The 15,879-nt window shown below is 38.0% G+C and overlaps 1 protein-coding gene across 6 annotated transcripts in view; it reads left to right on the top strand.

Moving 5' to 3' along the window:
- Positions 1–15,879, top strand: part of AFF2 (ALF transcription elongation factor 2) — a 776,411-nt gene that overhangs the window by 451,280 nt on the left and 309,252 nt on the right. For all 6 annotated transcript variants that reach the window (XM_079124460.1, XM_079124459.1, XM_079124457.1 and 3 more), the window contains exon 3: positions 8,822–9,682. In XM_079124460.1, the coding sequence (XP_078980586.1) occupies positions 8,882–9,682 (801 nt within the window). In that variant the 5' untranslated portion in view covers positions 8,822–8,881. The remainder of the gene's footprint in view (positions 1–8,821; positions 9,683–15,879) is intronic.

Here is a 15,879-nt window from a genome sequence, read left to right as displayed (position 1 = left end):
GAATAAAACATTATGATGAGGAGAAAAAAAAAAAAAAAAAGAAAGTGGAACAAAAACTGGGGTCAGAACAGGAAAGTGTGGCCTCCATTTTTGGGGAGAGGTTAAAGGATGATAGACATTGTGTTTCTTGCAGAGATAAATGAGGAAAAACCAGATGAGTTCTACATCTTATCTTTGGATGGGTTAGAAACACAAGCTCTACTGAGAGATTTAGTGTTCAAATTCTATATGTGTCCCATCCTCAACCCTATTATGTAGTAAAGAACCCTTGATGTATTCTCCTTTCATAATTTTAAGTCATAGGGGATCAATGGTTTTGTGTGTTTAAGGTAATTGCCATCTCTTAACAAGATCTTTTGTATAGATACATATATATATATATATATATATATTTAGATAATAGCAATGTATTTTTGAGAAGACAGTGGAAAATCCCCTTCTCAATGTTGTCAGAAGTTTTTCAGAAGCCATCTGTCTTGATACTACTAGGGTAAATCAGGTAGAGACACAGATGGAAATATTTAGTCTAGTGCAGGGCCAGGCCTGTTGTGTGCTTAGTCACTTACTCCTTTGTGCTTCTTCATGGGGTAAAAGTCTTTGTTCCTGAGTCAAAACTATGAAGGAAAGTAATCATGCTAACAGTTTGTGACCTAGTAACTTTTTGTTCTTTCATCCTTGCTTTGATTGGTTGACTTCCTATGCTGTGTCCATGTTTAATTTTCACTGGGAGATCACTGAAATACATTCCTCCTTTTCCCATCATATTATGAAACTGCAGCTGATGTGCACTTCCACAGGCTACCCAGACCAAGACTGAGGTGGAAGTCCTTGGAGTATCTGAATGTGTCTGGGATGATGGGAGTCCTAGAGCTGACTCAGAGTCCACTGGTAGAAATGAGGACATACCATAACACTTCAGGGATTATAGTAGAAATACTTACCAAGTTGAAAATGAAAAATGCTGGTGGTGAATCAGGACTTTCAGGAATCACTTGCTACACCATGACCTGATCACTTGCCCAGTAGCATCAATGGTTCATCAACTAGTCAATGTGAACCCCAGTCCTTAGGAACCATGTCCCTTTCTTGACAGAAAGAAGAAATGGTGATCTCTCATGTTCCTGGCTGTTTTCTTTTCCTTTTTGCTTTGCCTCTGTTGCATTCTTTATGGAAAGAAAGTTGACTTTCTCCAAATTTGGTTGTTAGTGGGGGTACTTCTTTCTGGGACTTAACAGCATAGCACAAGCTCTGATTTGAAGGATGTCTTCAAAGTAACTGTGAAGCTATGTTGACATGTCTAGGTTAGTATAGAATGTTTGGTGAGGAACTGGCATGTACATACTGTGTGCCAGGCACTGTACTAGGGTTTTATGAATGTGCTCATTTAGTTCCTTACAATAAATGGAGCACACATTTCCCCCACATTTCTCTTGAAGAATTTTAGCTCAGGGAAGTGAAGTGGCTTCTCTTTACCTTCATATACTCCTAATGTGGTATATATAGATTTGTACCCAATTCTTTATGATATGTATCTGTAACAGGAAGTTGTTTATCCTCTGACAGAAAGTCAGAAGACTTGATAAGTTTACCTGCTAGGTGACTATCAAGAAGAAGCTTCATTTATCTGGTCCATAGATTCCTCCTTTCTGAAGTGTATCTTAACAATTAATAATAATAGTAACATATTATAGCTTTCATATCTCAATAAGAAGGAGGAAACTGAGATGAAGAGAGGATTAAGTGGTTTACCCAAAGTCATTTGTGCTAGGGCAGGTCGAGGCCAGATGGCAGCCAAAGTTACTTTGCTGACACGTGTAATTTCATAAGGATCAAATGAAAACAACCTGGAATACCTTGTTTTGAAATCTGTAAAGTACTACATAAATTCAATGTGTTGTCATTATTATAATTAAAGAAATAAATAGCAATTTACAGCTCAGGGAGATTAACTATAAAAGATAAGATTTAGAAAAAAAAGGAATTACTAAATCACATATTTTAGCCCCAATAAAATGAAAGGGAAAATGAACTTTAAAACTTAAATTATTTTGCTTCATTTATTGAAAAGAAATACTATGGTACAATAACTTCCTAGCACATTATTTTGGCAATGAAATACTACTGATTTGTGTAGATTACATTAGAAGCAAACTGAGGGAAGTTGACATTTCCTAAAGTAATGAGAGGCAAAAAGCTTAAATGAAGGAGTCGTGTTTGTCATGAGCCACAAACCAGACATGTAATTGATGCCTGATAATACTTGGAAAATGCATTTCCTTGATGATAAAGAAATTGTGATTACTTAGCAAATGATGGCTACTGAGGTTACCTTTAAGGAATCAACCAATTATCTAGAATGTGAAGTAAAGAACTGGCCAAGTTGAAAGAAACCTATGATTGATTGAAATGGCTAAAATTCACCTTTGCCATCTTTATAATGTTTGATCAAGACTGCCAAGAATACCTTGCTCTTTAATAGGATTACTAAAGTTCTGGAGGGCAAAAATGAACATTTATTGCAAATCAGAAGTTGCTATGGTGTATAATAAGAGTACATTGTGTAGGTGTATATAAATGTATTTCAGGTTCCATTGGGTTTTCTATGCAGTGGATTTCATATCTGCATTTTGAGAAATGGACATTGCCCATCTCCAGTTGTAGGAAGGCAGAGAGTTTACCCTAGCTGCCTGCACTGGACTATTATTTGTAGATTGTTGAATGGTGGACTTCTTGAGGCCATATGTCTGTGTGTCCTCTATGCCTAACCATGCCTCATGAGCATTTTGAACTTATCACTTTTTGTCAGGGCACTGACCATAATAGTAATTCCTACTTGTAGCCACAGCATGTGTGTTATACAAAGTATATGGATCTTCTTTTGATTAGCAACTCATAATGTGTTGCCAATGAACTCAACCTTGAATTGCCTACTACAAAGTTCCTGTCACAATTCCTTTTGAGATAGTTGCTCTCTGAGGAAGCTAGTCTAAGGGATATGACAATTGATTCCTACAGGTTATCACAGCTCCACCCTAACACAAGTGCACAAGAAAGCAACACACCCAGATCATATTAGCCTAGAACCTTAACTCCACATGCAGATGTGTCTGCCTTCACTGAGCTAGATATTAGTGCAATGCTTTTGCTATTGTAGTTATTATAAGAAGCACTTGAGAAGCAGCTTTGCATCTTCTAGAATATAGAGCTGAAAAATGGTTTGTTTTATTGCCCAGAGATTCTTGTAAACAAGCCAATGAGAGGTTCCTTTTCACATTTTAATATCAGGCATTTAATGTCTCATATACCTCATTAATGGATAAAGATATTGTGTTAGTCAGCTATTTTGCTGCTATGACAATATGACCCGACCAGCACAACTGTGGAGGAGGACATGTTTATTTGAGGGATCATGGTTTCAGAGGTATTAGTCTATAGAAGGCCAGCTCTATTCCTCAGGGCTCAAGGTGAAGCTGAACATCACGGTAGGAGAGGATGGTAAAGGGAGGCAGCTTATACCATGGTGATCAAGAAGCAAAGAGAGACTCCACTAGCCAGATACAAATATATGTATCCCAAAACCACACACCAGTTCCCACCTCCTCCAGCTATAACCTACCTTCCTCCAGTTACCACCCAGTTAATCCCATCAGGGTTTAATTCACCGATTTTCTTAAGACTCTCACAACACAGTCATTTCTCCTCTGAACCTTCCTACATTGTCTCACAATGTGAGCTTTTGGGGGACACCTCACATCCAAACCATAAATTTCTGCCCCTGGTCCCCAAAAGCTCATACTCATCTGACAATGCAAAATACATTTAATTCATTCCCAAGAGTCCCCACAGTCTCAACAGTTCTGAGATTGTTCAAAATTCAAGTCTATAGTCTTCTCTGAGGCTCAAGGCAATCTTGCATTGTGAGCACCTGTAAAATTAAAAACAATTTACAAATATCCAAAATATGAAGGTACTGAGTAAATATTTTCACTTACAAAAATAGGGGCATAGAAAGAAGGCATAGGACCAGAGCAAGACCAAAATCCAGCTGGACAAATAAGTCCTGTAGTTCCATGTCAGGCAACTGGGGCACATGGCATGGTGATGCTTTTTCCAAATGGCATGTGTAGCTCTGCCCCTGTGGCCTTGTTGGTTGCAGGCCAAGTGGCCTTTCTGTTGGCTTTTCTATGCTCAATTCCTGCAACTTTCCCAGGACAATGTCCCACGTTGCTGGCATTTCTTAATCTCAGGGGTCTCCACTGCAGCTTCAACTTCGTCCTCACATCTCCACACTTTGACTTCTCAGGGAGTGCCCACAGGGACTCTGACCTTCCTGCACTTCGCCTGGCTTCCCAGGCCTTTCTTTGAAATCTTGGTGCAATCCTCCATGATCCCCTAACTCCAGTATCCTGCATTCCTGCAGAACCAGCACCACATGATTGAACCAATGTCTGCTGCCACCTTGAGCAGTAGTCAAGCCTCAGGAGACCCTTGCTATGGTAGCCTCTGAGTGTCCAGGTGGCTAAACACATTAAAAAAACTTCCTAGGCTTCCTTGTGCTAAAAGGGTGTCCCCCTGATCTCTTCTCAAGAGAATTTTTACCTTTATTCCCTTGAGCTTGAGATGGGTATTATCTTGCCAGCTCCTGAGATGCCCTCAAACTATCTTTATTATTGTCTATTGGCAATGTCTTTATCATTTCTATAGTGATGATAATGTCTTTAAAAACTGCAATTTCCTTAGCCTTAGTTTTACTCCATCTTTCAAATTCACTTTTTCTGAATCTTTCTGCTCTGCTTTCTGCTCCTGATTATCACAATTAACTTGACTAAAAGCCACCAGCAATATTCATGCCACTGCCTAAATGCTGTGCTGCCTAGACATTTCTTCTGCCAGATTACGAAGTTCATCACTTCTAAAATTAGCCTCACATAAAGTCTCAGGACACAGGCAAAATTAAGACAACTTCTCAGCCAGAACATAACATGAATGGCCTCTACTCCAAATTCCAATAGAGTCCCCCTTTTCTGAACACTTTTGAACTGGGTCTTCACTGATCGTGATCATATCGCCATTCTGGTCTTCTGAGTTCCCACCAGAATTGGCCATTAATCTCTGTGTACAACCATCTAAAGCATTTCCAGATTGCACTGCTATCCATCTCAAAATTCCTCCCACCAATTCCACATAGGTCCAAAATCTTCTGAAACACATGGTCAGGTTGGTCACAGCAATGCCCCACTTCTGGGTACCAATTTCTGTTTTAGTCAACTATTTCGCTGCTTTGACTAAATGTGGAGGAGGACATGTTTATTTGACAGCTCACAGTTTCAGAGGTATTAGTCTATAGAAGGCCAACTCTATTCCTCAGGGCTCAAGGTGAAGTTGGGACATCATGGCGGGAGAGGGTGGTGGAGGGAAGCAGCTTACACCACGGTGATCAGGAAGCAAAGAGGGACTCCACTCCCCAGATACAAATATATATACCCCAAAGCCATGCCCCAATTCCCACCTCCTCCAGCCACACCCTATCTTCCTCCAGTTCCCACGCAGTTAATATCATCAGGAATTAATTCACTGATTAGGTTGAGAGTCTCAAAATCCAATCATTTCTCCTCTGAACCTTACATTGTCTCACATGTGAGCTTTTGAGGGACACCTCATATCCAAACCATAACAGATATGCTTTCTTCTATGAGAAAAAGATAATTCTTTAACTTATGAGCTTTTCCTTTTGTTTCAGCAACCAGGAAGCTCAGAATTCAATTTATTGTTCAGCCATACTCGCCAAGTTAGCCTAACATTTGCCTTTCTATTGGTGTGCCTTTACTCCAAGTCATTGTGATTCCTTGTTTAGATATAGGCAGGGAATGAGTTATAATTTGATTGTGTCCAGTTCAGCAATAATTCACTGAGTACTTAATGTGCACCAGACACGGTGCTAATCTTGGGGATATAAAGATTAACAAAAGGTGGTCTCTGTCCTTTTTAATAGATACATTTTTTGAGGGAGAGAGAAATCATATTTGTGGCAGCATATACTTTATAGTAAGTTGAATTTTAGACCTGTTCAGATAAATTTATATTTTCCCTAAATTTCAATCATGTACACACAGTTTTAGACATTGGGCAGTTTAGAAGTACTCCTGTTTTCAAACCTAGAAGTGCAAAAATTTTAAGAATGCCTCAGAAATCGAGATCGTTGTAAGAGTAGTCATAAATGAAGATACAAGAACCAGATGTACTTCCTCCCCCTGAGGAAAAGATGAGCACGTCCCTTCTATGTACTACTGAAACGAGAACAGTAATGTGACTGGCTTGCTAGCAAACCAATGAGACCTATAGTTTTTGTGTCCTGAAAGAGGAGAAAGACTTCTCAGGGAAATGGGGTATTGTAGTGGTCTCTGTAGCACTTAAGGGCAAGGTTCTGATTTTGTAGAACTCTATTTCAACCAAAGCTAGTGTGGAAAATGAATGCACTTCAAATGGGACATGAAGTGGTCCTTTCCCCTGATAGGATCCAATCTTTAAATGTAGTCAGGTATCAGTGTTCCTTAGCCTTTCAGTCATTTTACTCAGGGGTAATCTGTGGGAGGGGCCACAGCAACACTGCAGAATTTTAATGCTTACATCAAATTCTTGCTAGGCCTCCTGCACAATGAAATTTCTTTGTTTTATATTTAGGGACTGAATAGAGAGACAGGTTTTGGCAGTTGCCCAATGGTTTATTGTGCAACTCTGTTGAAGGAGACTGCTATATGCAAAGAGTTTATTCTTGCTTTTGCTCCAAAGTAATTTCTGCCATTAAAAATGACAAACCTAGGGAACTTTAGGGAATAAAAATGATTTCTATTCATCTGTATCTTTTAAATATGCTTTTCAAATGTGCTCCTGAAAATGGAGTGATTATTCAGTTGAGGATTTTATAGAATGTTAATTGTTTAATCACTACTTCAGCACTAAGGTTGCATATAATGCAATTTAAGATGTTTTTGAGGATAAGCCAACTGACATTTATTTATTCAGTTTCTAAAGATTTCCATCCCCCACGAACTCCCTTAGCATATATTTAGCATACTTTTAATTAATCTTTGAAATCCATATTTCTCTAACTGCCCTCATTTCTTTGGAAGTGTCTTATATGATTTAACACATGGTATGAGTTACATGGAGAATGTGCCAATAATGAGGCCAAGGTTTCTAGTTTGCTTCTCTCTGTGATTTTTCCTTCTTGGTATCCTTTGCTGGCTCCTCTTCTTCCCCCTGTCTCTTAAAGGTTGATATTTCCCAGGGTTCTTTCCTGAACCCAATCTCCTCATTCTACATTTTCCTTCTCTGGGTGATTTCATTCATTTCTGACAATTCACCCTCCATACATCTGCATATTTTCCCATCTTCACATACAGAGAACAACACATAATTAAACCTAGGTTTAGACTGAGACACCAGACTTGGATATATACTCCCAATATATATCAGGAGACTGGCAGTATGGAGGAATAGGGTATACCTTAGATATTAAACATCTCTATTCAGGGGAAGTGCAACAATGGGAAAGTAGTCACCCCTCCTTTGCATAGAGAATATGCCTATGGCTCCTGGGACTTGAAGGCCACATAGGGTAGTGCCGTCCTCATCTAATGACCCAGTTGCCTCCTGGCTCCAAGAATACTGGTAGACTACTTTTGTTGTCACATCTTGGACAAGGGAAGTACAGCCTAGGCACAAACAAGTCCTTTCCCTGTCTGAATTCAACACCTTATTTTGATGACCTCTTTGGCATGTAAAGAGAATGATAAAAGTCATTTTTGAGGATGAACAACTGGGCTATCATCAGTCATTTACAAGTATATTCAGCTACCCTGAATTTTTCAGTCATGAAAGCTTTGCTTTCTGTATTACAAAAACACAAGCAGGAGCTTAATTATTTTTAAAACACAAATGTGGCTGTTTTTATGGGATTAGTATATCCTATAGGGATGGTGTAGTTAGTCTGTTGATTGTCCATAGATTGATTTGGTTGCTTCTATAACACCTACACATAGAATCACTTTGAAAAGATGACTGTTTTGATTTACTTAAGCAACAATTTAAATTCTTGAATAATTTTTCTAAATCACTAAAAAGACACAGGAGAGCTTGAGTCACTGTTGATGAACAATTGCATCATTTCAAAGTAAACGAGTATGAATCACCAATATGTAAACACAGTTGCCCCAGAATATGTAGGCAGACACCAGTAATTTATACAGTTCTTTGATTAAAAGAAATTAGATTCAGTTTAGTCATATGTTAGCTCAATTTGAAGGTGTTTAATCTCATGCCTCTTTTAAACTTGGTATAGTCAGATAGCACAATTCAACTTTCCTACCCATGCATAATATAGTAAAAATTTTGATATGGTGAAAACATAGATAAGTGAAATATTCCAATAGAATTGCTCTGATCAGTAAGTGGAAGTTGTTAATTGTTAAGCAAAATACAACAATTCCACTCATGTGACCTAAAGTAAGAGATTTATTTTTCTCATAAAATTAATAAATGATGTAATTGAAAACCTTTCTCCCAGTGAGAATGTTTAAGTATAGCTGGGAAATATAACAACTGTTAATCATACTTGCTCATTCCAAGAGGCTCTTCCAATAGCTTTATTGATTTCTTTTCTTACAAAGCACATGAAAAGTATGAAATTAGATGGCAGCAAGACAATTTTAAAGAACCCTATCTGCTAGCCTGCTTAAGGCATCTGTTTGAAGCATTAACATTAGGAAACACAAACCTATTCATTCTCTCTCCTCCCACCCCCATCTTTTTGTTATTTTAGACAAACAAAGGTGATGCCCTTGCCAACCGAGTCCAGAACACGCTGGGAAACTATGATGAAATGAAGGATTTGCTTACTAACCATTCTAATCAGAATCATCTAGTGGGAATCCCAAAGAATTCTGTGCCCCAGACTCCCATCAACAAAAATGAACCAAGCTTTTTTCCAGAACAAAAGAACCGAATGCTTCCACCTCACCAGGATAATACCCACCTCTCAGCACCAATGCCTCCACCTTCTGTTGTGATACTGAATTCCACTCTAATACACAGCAACAGAAAACCGAAGCCTGACTGGCCACGAGATAGTCATAATCCTAGCAGTGTACCAGCAAGCCAGACCAGTAGTCAGCCAAACAAGATGCAGACTTCCACACAGGATCAGCCTCAGGCAAGACTTGAAGACTTCTTTGTCTACCCAGCTGAACAGCCCCAAATTGGTGCAGTTGAAGAGTCAAATCCATCTGTAAAGGAAGATGGTAACCCCAAGACTGGGGGAGAAGATGCTTTCAAAGAAATCTTTCAATCCAATTCACCAGAAGATTCTGAATTTACGGTGCAAGCACCTGGGTCTCCCCTAGTGGCCTCCTCTTTATTAGCTCCTAGCAGTGGCCTTTCAGTTCAAAACTTCCCACCAGGGCTTTACTGCAAGACCAATATGGGACAGCAAAAGCCAACTGCATATGTAAGACCTATGGATGGCCAAGATCAGGCACCAGACATCTCTCCAACACTGAAACCTTCCATTGAATTTGAAAACAGCTTTGGGAATCTGTCTTTTGGATCACTCTTGGATGGAAAACCCAGTGCAGCCAGTTCAAAGACTAAACTGCCAAAGTTCACGATCCTCCAAACAAGTGAAGTAAGTAATTTTTAAAGTTTTGTTTCCTTCTTTTTACACTTTACTAACCTCTATTAGCAGCTCGCTCTTACCTTATTGAGCTGTATACAAGAGTCTTCAAGGTCGAAGTCTGATTCTTGATCTTCTTTCACTTGTGACATGTATGATTAACACTCTACAAATATAGTTAAATCTCCTTTATTTGGAATGACAAAACACAAGGTCAGTCTGAGTGAATGGAACATTGGTGTTATAAAACAGTTTCCAGAAATGTGTTTATAGTAATATCATGTACAAATTGATGACACTTGAGATTTTAATTGGTCATAAGTAGAATAAGGTTCATGAAAAGATTAAGTCAGCATATCTTCACTAGCATATACTAAACCTAAAGCACAGGATTTCCTGAAGATAGAAGAATGTAAGTTGTGATTTTTTTTGGAACCAGAAGTGGAAGGCATTCTTTAAGAATCTTAGTCTCATGAATGCTTATAGGGCTATTCCCTGGCAAGAATTTAAATGTCATCTTCTGTATTCCTCATTCTTCCATTGTGCATCACCTATACCCCTCTGTCAAAGCAAAAGGTACTGTACTCAACCAAATCCTACTGAGTTTAGAATAACTAAGTATCCTACCTGTCCCAGTAATTATTGTCTTGTTAAAGAGAGGTCCACAGGGACCATGATCTCTCCCACAGAAATGACTCATGACTCTGTGTGTGTATGTGAGGAACATATATGGGACTGCTCCTCAAACATCACTGTGTAAGTGGCTATCTATTGAATCTCAAGTGCTTGATTGGAAGTAGCCACCGCCTATAGATTGGATTCCTGTTGCTGGTGAATAAAGACTTGAATAAAAACAGAGGAAGAAATCAGGTTCCAATTCTTACTCAATGGGAGTGAAAGGCAATCTATGAATTGTTACAGATTCCAATTTAGGTTGTCTGAATTAGAAAAGTCAAACCACATGAGTCCTATGGCTCTTCTTGCTTGATTCATCCTCAGCAGATATGATGATTTCAGTGGATGATGGGAACAGAAAGAAAGGAAGGGAGTCCTGTTACTGTTGGTTGTATTTTCTGGATGAATGTTTTGAATATTGTTTTATTTCTGAGACCAGCTTTTTGTATCATCATTCATTAAGTCTTGTCAAGCTTCCTCCTTAGTATCTCTCCACCCTCATTCCCTTCAAACAAACTTGAGGCATTTTTCACCTGGACTGCTGTACTAGCCCCTCCTCACTGGTCTCCCTCCCTCTAGTATCACCTTTCTTCTCAACCATTGCCTACACAGCCTAACCTAGCAGCCAGATCAAACCATGTCTCTCCCTCTTAATTCTTCATGCCTTCTCATCACTTGTAGGAAAAAGTCAAACTTTCTTAATCCCACATACAAGGCTCTTCACTCTGGATTCATACTCCCTCTTACCTCATATTTCACCACTTTTTCATACACAGATGGTATCCCAGCATATGGAACCACCCATGTTTCTCTATCATGTCATGTTTTATCACTCTTCCTTACTAATTTTTCCTACTGTACTTTAAACCTAGAGTGTTTTGCCACTCTCCTTTGTCTTCATGGTAGAGCCCTGTTTCTCCTTCAGGTCTGCTCAGTTATTACTTTCTCTGTAAAAGACCCCTTTTCCTCCCAACTTAATTACTGACTTTTTCCTCTGAGCTACTCTATTGCCTTGTTATATAGGTCCTGACTGGCACTTGTTTCATTGTATTGTATTTACTCATTTATGTGTCTGTCACCTGTACTAGACTGTAAGCTCCTTGAGAGCAAGGAATAGCTCATTCTTTATCTCAAGTGCCTGGCAAATATTTGATACATAGTAGATATTCAATAAATGTCTGTTGAATGAATGGATTTCAAAAAATGGCTACTTGATTATATTTTCAAAGCCATAAAGTTGATCAAATAACATGAAAATCGTAAACAAGCTAGAGAATTCATCCTCAGCTATGTTTCTTTAATTGTATTCTGTTTGGCTGTGTCTCATTCTGTTCTACCCCTGTGCAGTCATTGAGATATTCTAATAATAGTTTCTACTATATGATATAAAATTGGGTTTTAATACTTAAAAAAGATTTTTGAGAAAAGAAGACTAATGGGAGATTGGGTGTCATTCTTGTCCATGGTATCTCTTGTTATTCACTCCTTATGCAGCAGTACTATCACTTAGGACTGGTCTAGAAATAGCACTGCTCCATAAGGCAGTCTGCTAGCCTGTTTCCATACCTCATTAGTGAACTGACAGGTTGCAGACCCAGTCAGATCCATTCCGTTGTAATCCTCTCTTATACATTCACAAAATGGCTGACCCAGATTCAGAAATGACTTCATGTTTTCATTCAGTGCTCAAGCACACCAATGAGAGGTATATTTTCAAACAGAAGCTGAGCTGTCATCAACCCTGGAGATGATTATCCAAGGAGCAGCCTATGCGCATGCAACTTTTAGTGATGGTACAAATAGACTTTGCTAGAGCTTTGTATGAAAAATGGGTCAGATGTAAGAAAATCATGATAGGAAATCAGTGAAGAGAGAATTTATTTTAAAATACAGGTCTCAAGGAAGGATTTTAAGGAGAGGTAGAGAGAGCTTAGGGCTATAACATCAGGGTAATACACAAAATTCAGGAGCAATATGAAAACCAAAAATAGGAGGAAAGAAAATGAGAGGTTAGAAAGCCCAACACAGGGCTTAGAAGGGTGAAGATTAAAATGTGGGCATAAATATGGAGTGGAGCATTATGGAGCTTTGGACTTAATGGAATTTATGTGGCTAAAACTCTGACCAAGTCTGAAAATTCATCCTATTAAATCTTGATGTACTTTTCAAAAGCACTTAGCATTAGAATCCAGCCCCGATTCCTGGCGCCAGGAATTCCAGACCCTGAGTTCCTGGTCCCTAGTCAGAGTAGCCATCTTTGATGGGTGATAGTATTACTTGAACTTATTACCAAAAAGGCTTATCTAGAGAGCGATCACAGTATTTTCTCTGAGCATTCTCAACACTTTCCCTGGCTCTACTGACAGGAGGCTGACATATTGTTAGAGAAGTGCATTTGGGATAGGAAGGAACAGGGAGAATTGTACGACCAGAATATAGCATGCTAGGATGATCATATCAGCAGATAAGATTATATTTGTGAATTGAGAGATTATATACTATTATCTAAAAATGGTACATATGTTTATGTGTCCAAATTTATTTATGTCAACATTTGCATAAAGAATTATACAACAGTGTTTTTTTTCCATAAGGAAGAAAATAAATAACCTTAAAACATTTCTATACTTCTTAGAATTTCTGTATCAGCAATGAGGATATCAATAGTCTAACCAACATTATTGAAAATGGTCAACTTTTCAATGGCAGAATGTCATGTACACAATAATTTGTTTGTTTAAAAATTTCATGTTACAGAATTTATGAACATGCCAGGCAATCACAAAAGAAAAAATGATAATGTGTTCTGCAGTAGAGTTTAGAAGAATTTTCTGAGAACTGCTTTTGAAAACAGTAAAAGACCTATGTATATCAAGTAGAAACTGAGGGTTGCTTGCAGATGGTATTTTATTATGAAATGAATGTGTTAATAAATGTAGCATTATACATGATTTCACTACAGATATTTTTGTTTATTTTTACCTTAGGATAAAAGTCTGCCAGTGTAGATACCTGTACATTTTGTTGTAATGTGTTATTAGTATGGTTTGACAAATAAATAATTGCATGCAAATGAAGGGTTCAGTGTCTCATATTAAGTGTCTCAATCCTATGCCACTTAACTTTTGAAATTACAATACTAATGTGTGGCATGTCTTCATCGTAAAGGGTCATTTGCTTTACATGCTGTTCTTGGCTGTGATCTAGGCCATCTGAGGCTCCAATTGCCTCAAAACTAGGAACCACTTAGAAAAGTTCAGTGGAACTGATATGGTATTGTTTTGGTTTATTTTAGTGGGTCACTTTGTCAACCAGCTGAAAAAATATTGTTCTCATTTGTGACTATGCCAGCTTTGTTTTATACCCTATGCAGTAGACAATGAGAATATAATTAGCTGTATTTATTATTAAGTAGATAGTGAGCTCAGGTTCCTTGTGTGAGAAAAGCAGAGAATGCTGGGATCTTATCACTGTTGTTCTGGACATGTCTGTACAGTGACACAAAAGTGGTAGAGGCAGCTCATTCAAAGAACCGAAGGAAATTTTTATTTGATGTATATAACAAGATTTTTTGTCTATCTTATGAAAATAAAATAGTATTCCACCTCAGCCTATAGCTGGTCTAATGTCAACCCCATCAGGAATGAAGGTAGATACCTTTAAATGTTCTTTCACTTTCAGAGTGCCTGCATAGAATCTCAACTATAACATTTATTCCATAGATGTGCAGAATCCATAATGCTTCATACCCTCCCCATGCTAGTTTGTACCCTTATGGTTGCTTTTTGCTTAACCTTTTCTACTAAGTCTTCCAACTCCCATTTTCTTACCACAACTTTCCATTCTCCCACTAACTTGAGTATCTCTCTAAGCTAAAAGAAGTGGCCCTAGCTGGACATCTGAAAAAGATAGTAGTATTATTCCAAAGAAACAGTGAGCTTTGTTTTTGATGGTTAGAGACAATAGCGAAGGATTCAATTAAGATTGGATAGGAAAGATGTCCTGAGGAGACAAAGGGGAATGAGGGAAGGGAGAGGGAATGGGTATAAGAAAGACCGTAGAATAAAATAGACATTGCAGTCCTATGTTCATGTATGAATACACAACCTGTGAAACTCACCAACATGTTCAACCACAAGAATGGAATCCTATTTAGAATAAGTTATACTCCATGTATGTACAATATGTCAAAATGCACTCTATAGTCATGTGTATCTATAAAGACCAAATTAAAGGCAAAACTGAGGGAAAAAAGAGAATGTATGGAATGTAGCTTTGAACTTGACCTTGAATACTAAGTGAAATTATGAATCTGGAGGACAGTTCATTATGTGTGTGTACATAATGATGATGATGAATGGAGAGAGTGGCACATAAATAAATGAGGTGAGATAAAGCAACACATATTCTGAAAAGAGGCCAGTTTTTCTATGTTGAGGGTTTGCAGGATCTAAGTGAGCTAGGGCTTGAATTCACAGGCAATGTGGAAGCCACAGTGTGGTGTTAAAGTTGACAATTCAGTTTCCTGGATTCATGGGTGACCTAGGAGCTATCACAAGTCAGTTGCCTTCACCAGTTCAAGCAGTGAGTCCTGAACTCTCCTGGTTTGTTCTCTGCTCCCTTATAAGGAAGTGCATATTCTTCTATAGACCTCAATTCTACCTCTGTGAGCTTCCCCAAAGCTCTTTCTAAAGTAATGCTGAAATAGCTGTTCTTTATCATTTTGTCCTTCTCCGGGAATACCTATCCTTCATTCATTCCCTTTCCCTTTCATTTGCTCATTAGCATTATTTAAACTCAGTGATAGAGCTCCAACATTGGCAAATTAAAGAGAAAGCAGGTGCCTGTTTTTTTTTTTTTCTTAATGTCTCTTCAAGTATCATTCTTTCTCATATATATTATTTGATTTTCCAAAGTTGTATGCAAGTGATTCTAGCCATCAGCATCCTGGAACATTTTCCATGATTTCAGCATTCCATTTTCAAAATATAGCACAGAGCATTTGGATTTTCTGTGTATGTCTTTGATTTTAAATCCTTTGTCACTTTTAACATTTTTTTGTTGCAGTAAAAAGATTGTTTTCTTATTCTGTAATAAAACTACAGGTCTTATGTTATACAAATTAAAGTCATTATTAATAATGATATAACATAAAGTATCACTATTAATATTTTTGTGATTCTTCATGCAATGGCTAAAAGCAAATTGTTATGAGAATAAACACATAGATTATTGCACATGTTTGAATTAGGTATATTGACAGATGGGTTCCACCTCTGGCCTGGACTTGGTTTAGGAACTTAAGTGATTTTATCTTTCTAGGCCTCTTTTCACATGGAATTAAATAATCCATGAGTGAGATTTATCCTATCTCTAAATATATGAGTATGTGCTTCTAGTCCCAAACCAACTTGTTTGTAAAATAACTTCAGCCATTCCCTCCCTGACCATTATCCCTTCCAATAGTATACACATTGGAACAACACAGGAGGCTCTGAACCCTGCCTGTACATCTCCTGTTACCATCTTTTAGA

Source organism: Sciurus vulgaris (assembly GCF_902686455.1).
Source record: "Sciurus vulgaris genome assembly, chromosome: X".
Classification (NCBI taxonomy): domain Eukaryota; kingdom Metazoa; phylum Chordata; class Mammalia; order Rodentia; family Sciuridae; genus Sciurus; species Sciurus vulgaris.
Note: the sequence above shows the minus strand (reverse complement) of the source record. Positions and strands in the feature narration are given on the sequence as shown.